At 40.1% G+C, this 11,337-nt stretch overlaps 1 gene segment (V, D, J or C); it reads right to left on the reverse strand.

Moving 5' to 3' along the window:
* Positions 1-10,593: 10,593 nt before the first annotated feature.
* Positions 10,594-11,083, reverse strand: LOC132893712 (T cell receptor alpha variable 10-like). The segment is given in 2 exon segments: positions 10,594-10,901; positions 11,026-11,083. Coding segments are annotated over 2 exon segments (357 nt in total).
* Positions 11,084-11,337: the final 254 nt, after the last annotated feature.

Below are 11,337 nucleotides of genomic sequence, written 5' to 3' on the forward strand. Positions count from 1 at the left end.
TGTGTGTGTGCTCTGAATGAAACTAAGATAAAACTCAAGTCTGTCACAGCATTCTTCTTCCTGTGAAATGGCGGATAAATAATAAGTCAGTCCATTCAATTTTGCATATGGATTTTATAAAATATTATATGTATATATATCCACTTTCTTTGGAGACACAATAGTGTGGCAGAAAAAAAGATGAGAACAGATCACATGTTTTATCTCTGTGTTGTGTGAAATAAAATAAGTGCGAGAGTGCAAGCATCACTCCTGTACTGGGCGGCACGGTGGTGTAGTGGTTAGCACTGTCGCCTCACAGCAAGAAGGTTCTGGGTTGGAGCCCAGCGACTGACGAAGGCCTTTCTGTGTGGAGTTTGCATGTTCTCCCCGTGTCTGTGTGGGTTTCCTCTGGGTGCTCCGGTTTCCCACACGGTCCAAAGACATGCAGGTTAGGCTAACTGGTGGCTCTAAATTGACCGTAGGTGTGAATGTGAGTGTGAATGGTTGTTTGTCTCTATCACGGGTGATTGCTCTAAGCCAATGAGGGAGGCTCAGCCTCCTCTAAAAATGACGAACATCGTGTAGGATGAATTGCGCTAGGCTTATGTTATAGCCGACCTTATATCATTGTTATTTCAGATCCAGAATCAGAAATATATGTGCTCAACCCAACTACAGTGCGAAATCATTCCGTTATAACTTTCCACAGTTCGCCTAATGTGTGTGTGAGTTTTTCCCCCTCGTGACAGCGCGATGCAGCCCAGCCTCAGTGGACTTCAATGGCATTTGGGAGCTATGCGCTTTTCAATATCAAAATGCAAGACGATTATTGGACAAATACTGTGAAAATGTCCGCCCCACGGACTCCCAGCCTCAGTGGACTTCGATGGCATTTGGGAGCTATGCGCTTGTCAATCTCAAAATGCAAGACAGTTATTGGACAAATAGTGCAAAAATGCCCGCCCCACGGACTGCCAGCTTCACGGGAGGGACATGGCAGTTTCCGGGAGGAGACTGGTGATTGGTGAAAGCGGCCGGATATTTTCTTTGATTGACAGCTCGTTTCAACTATAGACAGGCAGCGGTGAATTTCAGTTCAGTCCCATGCGGATTCGCAAGTGCTGTGGTGTATTGTAAGAGATCAGCTTACATTTCGATTTCATTCATTACATACGGTTTCTCCCAGCTTTTTTAGTTTGTATATATTTTCACTGTAAATAAAGTGTAAATATAGTGTTGTCAAGTTTGCTATCTTAGTTCCAGAAATTTCGCTTATTTGAGTGACTGAACTTGAACTTGAGGGGGCTAGTCAGCTAGCAAGAAAGCTGCGCACGGATGCCAAGCATTGCTGATTTAATTTTGGCAAAGCCATTTGCCAGTCTTCCTTTCGAGGAAAAAATAAAAATTAAAGAACAGGGTAGACCAACGCCTCAAATTGACTTGGTGAAAAAGGTAGGGAATAATACTTGTTCCTTTCAGCTCTCCTGGTACGAGAAAGTGAATTGGCTAACAGCAAGTGACCCACATCAACAACAGTAAATAGGCTACTTTAGTAATATGTCATGGATGGACCAAAAATATAGAATCTATTTAAAATGTTTATGCTGAGTATATTATACTGGAATATATATTTCTCTGGATATGAATTAAACACAGCTACAATTTAGAAAACATTTTTAAACAAAAACACAGCCGAGAACATTTCACACTACAGACCTGGATTAAAAGTGAAGGGTTATCAAAATTGTCAATAAAACATTTCTCAGTCAAAATAAGTAAAATATAGGGAAAGTGTCATTGAATGAAATGTGTGGCACCCAGCTCTATGTTTGGCTCCCCAAGGTCAGTGCTTGTGCCTATTCCAGAACACTCTGCTGTGACTGCTGAGGGTCCTGACAAAGAGCTGCTTTCAATAATGATCAATTTTTAAACAACATGCCACAATTTTAAAATATAAAATGTTAAAATATACCCCCCCCCCCCCCAACACCACCATCATGTATATTGGACAGTAGGCTAAAGGGCCAAGAGAACCTGTTATTTCACAGTTTGTGACCCTGCCAACAATCAGCCAGATCAGAGGCAAGAGTATGGGCAAAATTGATGTGTTTTTTCTTTTTTCTTTTAAAATCTTGAAATATCATAACTGACCAGCCTCCCCTGTTTGAAAGACTACCAGCCGCCACTGGTCTCTATGTATCAGCCCTGTAATTATCTGGTGACTTGGTGAGGTGTACTCCGCCTCTCGCCCATAGTCAGTTGAGATAGGCTCCAGCTTGCCCATGACCCTGCACAGGATAAGTGGTTAAAAGAAGAAGAAGAAGAAACCTTTATTTGTCACATGCACACTTCAAGCACAGTGAAATTCATCCTCTGCATTTAACCCATCTGAAGCAGTGAACACACGCACACACACCCAGAGCAGTGGGCAGCCACACCAGAGCGCCCGGGGAGCAGTCAGGGGTTAGGTACCTTGCTCAAGGGCACTTCAGCCCAAGGCCGCCCTACGTTAACCTAACTGCATGTCTTTGAATGGATTATTCTCTTCTAATTTTAATTTGGCCTCATATTCTAACAAATTTGCTTCAGAAATTAAAGAGTGACTGTCCTGAAAACATTAAAATTGAGTTATCCAATGAGATTGTTTTGTTTGTTGTCTCCAGGCTGAGAAAAGTTTAGAGCTGGCTCACTCATTGGTTCGGACTTCATTGCCGTGACAGAAGGCCATGGCAGTGTATGTTTATGTAGGAAGTGACAGATGAATTAACCAATCAAATTTTGATTTATTGTGGGAGGGACCGAAAATGTATCACCCTCAGCCTTCTGGAAGGCCAACACTAGCTTAACCGTGAGTCATTCATCAGTAGTGTTCGTGAATGCTAATAAAGCAGTCAAGCCAGTGCTGTCGAGAGCAAGTAGCACAGGCTAACAACTGAGAAACTAAGATTTCTGTCTCCAGACTCTTCTTCCACACGGCACACTCACTACAGTATTTTTCACTCAGACTTAAGTATTCATTTCCTGATGTAATTTCCTGAGTCACTTTTAAAATCAACATCGATAGCTACACACAACGGAGCGACCTGGCAGCCTGCCGCTAATCCCTTACAAAATCCTTTGACCTGTTGCTTTTTTGGTGTCTGGCTAAGTTTTGGCTGAGCTCAAGTCCCAACTCTAATAATAACGCTTCACCACTGTTCATAATCAGTTAGCTGAAGGTATTCTGTATTTCTGTACTTGTCTGTCGGGTCCTGATTCTCAGTGCTAATAAATCCACTAATTAAAAAAAAAGACACATTAAATGTGAACTGAAAAATAAATGTATCCATATTCAAATGTGCTTGATTTTGTACCGAGAAGTTGCAGATTTGTTGTGTTATACTGCTCTCTTTAGGCGTCTCTCCTTCTTGTAGAGTAGTGAATATATGATCGTGTGAGGATGGGGTAATCACTGTACGATCAGATGTTTGTATCACATTTCATTTCCTAATTTATATGGAAAGCAGTGAGGTTTAGGCCTGAGATTAGGAGTTGGACTTTTTCTGATAATTTTATATGAAAGAAGTCGAATAAAATTCATCCATATGGCCTCACCAGTGCAATTTTTTTAATGACATCACTGTGTGTAAACTATAAATAAAAATGTTCACCGAAATGATAAATATGGTTTATTGGTACGAAACCAAATCCAGCCCACAGCTGCAGGTGTTCTGGTTTGGGGGTAACGTGGATCAGATGAAGGTTTTTGTCATTAAGTGAGCTGATCTACAGCACTGTGTAATAAGCTGCACAGAAATACACAGCACTGTCGCTCACTGAAGGTCAAAGAGCCGTTGTTGTTCCCATCACCACTCAGTTTCATCTTCGTTTCAAATTCTGCTTCCAGGTTTGGATAAGTATTTAAAATGTATCCCATGAGTGTAAATCCTGTGTCCTGGCTGTGTTTGTACCACAGAATGCGGTCATAGTTCTTTACACTGTGTGAACATTTGATCTCAGCAACCTCATTCTGTTTTTTTATGAGATCAGGAGGATTCTGGATGACAGAACAAACACCAGAACCTGTGGAGAGAAAAAGAGAGCAATCCAGTTGTATGAAATGAATATATTAAAATATTATATTAAATTATATTGTTATTTCATATTAAACAATATTATATTAAAGTATGATATTTTACATGATATTTACCTGGGAGGTACAATAGTGTGGCAGTAAAAGTGATGAGAACAGTATACATGTTGAGTCTGTCTGCTGTGGGAGTGGAAGCGTGTCATCCAATCCATTCTCTTCTTCTTGACTCGGGCATGACGCTCCACTCCGTTATCTATTTCTTACATTACCATTTCTAATGAAACGGCTCCCTCTAGCAGATGCTTTAAACTTTAGTGTTTGAGAACTTAGTGATTCAGACTTACAAACAAAGAGTCTAGATTCTAGAAATGTAAATGTTCATGACTCCTGAAAAGAGTGATTTCTGTGTCATTGTGCCCCATTAAGGCGTCTCCATTTCATTCTCCATTGGGTGGCACTGTCATCTCACAGCAAGAAGGTTCTGGGTTCGAGACCAGTGGTTGACAGGGGCCTTTCTCTGTGGAGTTTGTATGTTCTCACCGTGTCTGTCTGGGTTTCCTCCGGGTCCTCCGGTTTCCCCCACAGTCCAAAGACATGCAGGTTAGGTTAACTGGTGACTCTAAATTGACCGTAGGTGTGAATGTGAGTGTGAATTCACACCTACAGTGGTGCTTGATAGTTTGTGAACCCTTTAGAATTTTTTATATTTCTGCATAGATATGACCTTAAATATCATCAGATTTTTACACAAGTCCTAAAAATAGATAAAGAGAACCCAGTTAAACAAATGAGACAAAAATATTCTCCTGATGGTGGACTCATGAACATTAGCATTAACCAATGTGAGAGAGGCCTTCAGTTGCTTAGAAGTTAACCTGGGGTCCTTTGTGACCTCGCCGACTGTTACATGCTTTGCTCTTGGAGTGATCTTTGTTGGTTGACCACTCCTGGGGAGGGTAACAATGGTCTTGAATTTCCTCCATTTGTACACAATATGTCTGACTGTGGATTGGTGGAGTCCAAACTCTTTAGAGATGGTTTTGTAACCTTTTCCAGCCTGATGAGCATCAACAACGCTTTTTCTGAGGTCCTCAGAAATCTCCTTTGTTCGTGCCATGATACACTTCCACAAACATGTGTTGTGAAGATCAGACTTTGATAGATCCCTGTTCTTTAAATAAAACAGGGTGCCCACTCACACCTGATTGTCATCCCATTGATTGAAAACACCTGACTCTAATTCCACCTTCAAATTAACTGCTAATCCTAGAGGTTCACATACTTTTGCCACTCACAAATATGTGATATTGGATCATTTTCCTCAATAAATAAATGACCAAGTATAATATTTTTGTCTCATTTGTTTAACTGGGTTCTCTTTATCTACAGTACTTTTAGGACTTGTGTGAAAATCTGATGATGTTTTGGGTCATATTTATGCAGAAATATTCTAAAGGGTTCACAAACTTTCAAGCACCACTGTATGATGAGAACAGTACAAATGTTGATGCTCTGGGTTGCGTGTGTAATCTAAATTAAAATAAAAGAGAGTAGAAGCATGTCATCCATCCTCTACTTCCTGTATAGGGTGTGCCAGTACTCTTATCTATTTGATACATTGCCATTTCTAATGAAAGTGTGTCCTCTAGTGGATTGCATGACGGAGAGTAAAAGTAGAATAAGTGAAATCTATAATAATTTTGACAGCTGGCCTTTACTGATACTTCCTGAAAAAAAAGGAGAAAAAAAAAGAAAAGCAAAATTAAACCAGAAATATTGTTTTTGCAATAACACTGAGGTATGTGTTCATGGGCTATGAGTGATGGTTGATAAATAACACGACTGTAAATAGATAGTATAGTATATAGTGTTATTTTAATGTTACTCGTGTGAATAAGATTTTTATCAAATGTAATATTCTGAGCAGATTAAATAACAGGAGAAATTATTTATTAATCATTTTTATATCAGAATTCGGGCGGCACGGTGGTGTAGTGGTTAGCGCTGTCGCCTCACAGCAAGAAGGTCCTGGGTTCGAGCCCCGGGGCCGGCGAGGGCCTTTCTGTGTGGAGTTTGCATGTTCTCCCCGTGTCTGCGTGGGTTTCCTCCGGGTGCTCCGGTTTCCCCCACAGTCCAAAGACATGCAGGTTAGGTTAACTGGTGACTCTAAATTGACCGTAGGTGTGAGTGTGAATGGTTGTCTGTGTCTATGTGTCAGCCCTGTGATGACCTGGCGACTTGTCCAGGGTGTACCCCGCCTTTCGCCCGTAGTCAGCTGGGATAGGCTCCAGCTTGCCTGCGACCCTGTAGAAGGATAAAGCGGCTTGAGATAATGAGATGAGATGAGATATCAGAATTCACATGGCATATGTTAACAATTTTTACTTTATCCAAAGTTTGTTTCTATGACAGAATCAGATTTAATCAATCAAAACATATCTTCCACATAAATTTATGAAGTTTTATTCTGAGCTTTTGGACCTACGGTCCATCATCAGGGACAGAACGGAATGTGTATTTACAAATGTCAATGAAATAGTTTAGCTGAAAATAACAACAACAACAACAACTAAACTATTGTGTGCATTATGATGGGTCGTGAGCTTGTAAAATAAAGTAATTTACAAGAAACATTGAATAGAGGCAGCATGGTGGTGTAGTGGTTAGTGCTGTCGCTTCACAGCAAGAAGGTCTGGGTTCGAGCCCCGTGGCCGGCGAGGGCCTTTCTGTGTGGAGTTTGCATGTTCTCCCCGTGTCCGCGTGGGTTTTCTCCGGGTGCTCCGGTTTCCCCCACAGTCCAAAGACATGCAGGTTAGGTTAACTGGTGACTCTAAATTGAGCGTAGGTGTGAATGTGAGTGTGAATGGTTGTCTGTGTCTGTGTGTCAGCCCTGTGATGACCTGGCGACTTGTCCAGGGTGTACCCCGCCTTTCGCCCGTAGTCAGCTGGGATAGGCTCCAGCTTGCCTGCGACCCTGTAGAAGGATAAAGCGGCTAGAGATAATGAGATGAGATGAGAAAGTTCACATGCTAAAAATGTATAATCTTTTTCCTTTAAACCTGTTATGACAAAAACATAACTGTATCATAAGCGTGTCATGAATGATGTCAAACGTTCACAAGTTATCATAAAAATGCATATGGAGTAATAAAACAGTATTGCTAGTCTTGATCATGATATGTGTCATAATAATAGAGCAGCGGCTACAATTATCGACACCTTAATCTTTTTTCCGTTGCAAAAGTAGAAAAGACTTTCAATATGTAAATTGTGCATGAATAATTACTCAAACTTCCACTGGAAAAAAAAAAGAGTTGATTGCCGATTACTTAGCGTATCAGATCACGTGACACCATTCCATAATTATCGACACCTTTGTCCACAGTTATCGACACTGTTCCACAATTATCGACATCCAGATGATTATTTATAAAAAATAATTGGCACATGGTATTAAGTTAACAAAACATAGTTTTCATTTAAAATTTGTTTACATAGACTTATATTTAGTACAAAATATCTTTTATATAAATATATGGATGTTGGTGTTTACGTAAATGAGGAAGTAATTCTAATGTTTCTAAAGAAATGAACTGATAATGTTTAACCTGTGGCAGAAAATATTTTTGTTCCACTTTCTACCCACTTTCTAAGTCTTTTCGTAGATCATGTTTTGTTAATCATTCGTTGTTGTTTGTATTAATTTCTAGTGTTGTAGTTTAACAATAAATATCAACAGGGAATCGACATTATAACCACATGGAAACCCAGGTCAAAGGTCACATGTCATTCCTCGAACCAAAATATAAAATGTCTACTGATATTGTAATATAACCAACTGCAACATATATGTATATATATATTTTTTCTGAAAAAATAGAAAAATCTGAATATTTCAAGCATGTAATTTTTTTATATGCTCGGAATTTAATTCTGGTCTAATTCTATTTATTGCAATTGGATTCCAAATACTCTATAAACATTCCATTCTGTTATGAATCAGAAAAAAAAACATATTATAAATCACAACACTTTTATTTTTTTAAAGTACTTCATCTACTTCAACAATGTTACACAAAGATCGATCCATAACAGTTGTAAATGTCCCTTAATTCCACAGGGTGGCGATAATGGTGGACAACGGTGAAAGTGATCACTATAATCGACACCTCACGTGACTTCTCAAACGCGTGTTTAGATACAAAATGGCGGCTGTCAAATGAAAGAGTAAGAAATAAAGTAGGTTTCGTCAAGGAGATCATGAAATATTGGTGAATTTGATCATTAAAAACATGTCCATGATCTTTCCACCATGCTTACCTGCGATGATAACGTCCGGGTTTTCCTCAAATTGCTGATCGTGCTAAAAAAATTCCATCTCAGGTAACGAGCTGCGTCATCAGATGAAAAGATCAAATGGTGAGGAGGGTCTTCCAGTTGATTAATTAACCAATAATAACTGTTGTAACTGAAATTCAGCTTTGTAAAATAGTTTTTTATTGGTAACTCTGAAAAGGCGTCGATAATTATGGACTGTCGATAATTGTAGCCGCCGCTCTATATGTCATGACATTGTTATCTCAATGGCTTTTATGTTATTCAGCCCTCATTAGGTGTCTCTGTTTCTTCCTGACTGACACACTGTGTGTTTTTGTACAGCTCTGCCCTGTGGTTATAACACTGTGTTTACTCACAGCACAGAAATACACAGCGCTGTCATTATAATCCACATCCTTCACTGTGAAGAATCCTTCCTCAGGAACTGTTTTATTGACTGAAAATTTACTTTGGTTGAATGTTCCAAAGTCTGGCTCTTTATAGCTGGTAGTGAAGACGATGAGCTCCATGCTCTCTCCTCGATACTGACGATACCAGGACATCTGATTATGAAATGCATCTTTGGTGTGTGAGCAGTTTATTGTGGCTGATTGGCCCAGTTTAGCCCAGTGTATACTGGGCTGAAAGACATCATTCATCCCTGCAACTCCTGTAAATAAACAATACGTTTATTTCAAAAAAAGTTTCCGTTTCACAAATACGTATCAGGTGTTTATTGCCCTATTTTGATTGACAGACATGTGTAGCAGTTATATCATTACAGATCATCATTATTTTTCCCCAGATATTTTTAATTACCTTGAATCCAATAGAGTGACTGAAAAAAGACTAAAATGCTGATCATTGTGGTTCTTGATAATGAGACTACAGACTGAACTAAGACTGTAGAAGATTATTCAGATTCTAGTCAGTGATGTATGAAGTGACATCATAACTCCACCCTCAGAAACGGTGTAAAAATACACCATTCATAGGCACTGCCATGTGAACCTTGAAATGTCATATTTTTGGAGGATAATTTTATGCCGGATGCCCTTCCTGCCGCAACACTCCCATTTATGGGCTTGGGAACCAAACATACACTCCTATGGTCAATTTAGAGACACCAATTAGCCTAACCTGCATGTCTTTGGACTGTGGGGGAAACCGGAGCACCCAGAGGAAACCCATGCAGACACGGGGAGAACATGCAAACTCCACACAGAAAGGCCCTCGTCGGCTGCTGGGCTTGAACCTAGAACCTTCTTGCTGTGAGGCGACAGTGCTAACCACTACACAACCCCTTGTTCTGCTTTGATTTAAAGGTGACATATTATACCCCTTTTCCTCACGTTAACACAGTTCACTGAGGTCTTAATGAAATGTCTGTGATATGTTTTGCTCAAAATACCACAAGGATAAAACCCCACAGCTCCCTTCTCACCCTGCCTAAACAGCTCTCTTCAAAATGGCTGATTTGCGTGCCTGTTCTTTTAAATAATAATGACCCCCTGTTCACTACACCCCACCTCTTCTGTCAGCCAATCATGTAGCACTTTCCTCGTGAATATTCATTCATAATGGAATTCTCAAGCCATGAGTGGAGATACTCAGATGTGGGGGTGGAATAATTTGAATGAGCTCCACTTGTGACAGAGAAAGAAGAGGCAAACCTGAACAGCTTGTTGGAGCACATCCATCCATCCATCCATAATGGAACCTATCCCAGATGACTATGGGTGAGAGGTGGGGTACACCCTGGACAAGTCACCAGATCATCACAGGGCTGACACATACAATAATTCACACTCTCGGTCAAGTTAGAGCCACCAATTAACCTAACCTGCATGTCTTTAGACTGTGGGGGAAACTGGAGCACCTGGAGGAGACAGACAGGCCTGCGTCGACCACTGGGCTCAAACCCAGAACCTTCTTTCTGTGAGGCGACAGTGCTAACCACTACACCACCATGCCACCTGTTGGAGCACCTTTTCTGAAAAAGAAATATGTAAATATAGTGATAAGGCACTATATTTACACTTTTAATAAAATGAAATACAAAACAAAATACTGCTAATATGATGTTAGAAATGAGTCATGTGAACACTTTGCATGTTTATGTGGTTTATTGGTACGAAACAAAATCCAGCCCACAGCTGCAGGTGTTCTGGTTTGGGGGTAACGTGGATCAGATGAAGGTTTTTGTCATTAAGTGAGCTGATCTACAGCACTGTGTAATAAGCTGCACAGAAATACACAGCACTGTCGCTCACTGAAAGACTGTTTATGGTCAAAGAGCCATTGTTGTTCCCATCACCACTCAGTTTGATCTTCGTTTCAAATTCTGCCTCCGGGTTTGGAGAAGCAGCATAAAGGTACCCCATGAGTGTAAATCCTGTGTCCTGGCTGTGTTTGTACCACAGAATGCGGTCATAGTTCTTTACACTGTGTGAACATTCAATCTCAGCAACCTCGTCTTGTTTTTTTATGAGATCAGGAGGATTCTGGATGACAGAACAAACACCAGAACCTGTGGAGAGAAAAAGAGAGAAATCCAGTTGTATGAAATGAATATATTAAAATATTATATTAAATTATATTGTTAGTTCCTATTAAATATTATATTAAAATATGATATTTTACATGATATTTACCTGGGAGGCATAATAGTGTCGCAGTAAAAGTGATGAGAACAGTATACATGTTGAGTCTGTCTGCTGTGGGAGTGGAAGCGTGTCATCCAATCCATTCTCTTCTTCTTGACTCGGGCATGACGCTGTACTCCGTTATCTATTTCTTACATTACCATTTCTAATGAAACGGCTCCCTCTAGTAGATGCTTTAAACTTTTGTGTTTGAGAACTTAGTGATTCAGACTTACAAACTAAGAGTCTAGAACAGGGGTCACCAAACTTTTTTCTCTGAGGGCCGCATTTTCTCTGAGGTTCCTGACTGTGATGGGGGGC

Source organism: Neoarius graeffei, chromosome 11, assembly GCF_027579695.1.
Source record: "Neoarius graeffei isolate fNeoGra1 chromosome 11, fNeoGra1.pri, whole genome shotgun sequence".
Taxonomy (NCBI): domain Eukaryota; kingdom Metazoa; phylum Chordata; class Actinopteri; order Siluriformes; family Ariidae; genus Neoarius; species Neoarius graeffei.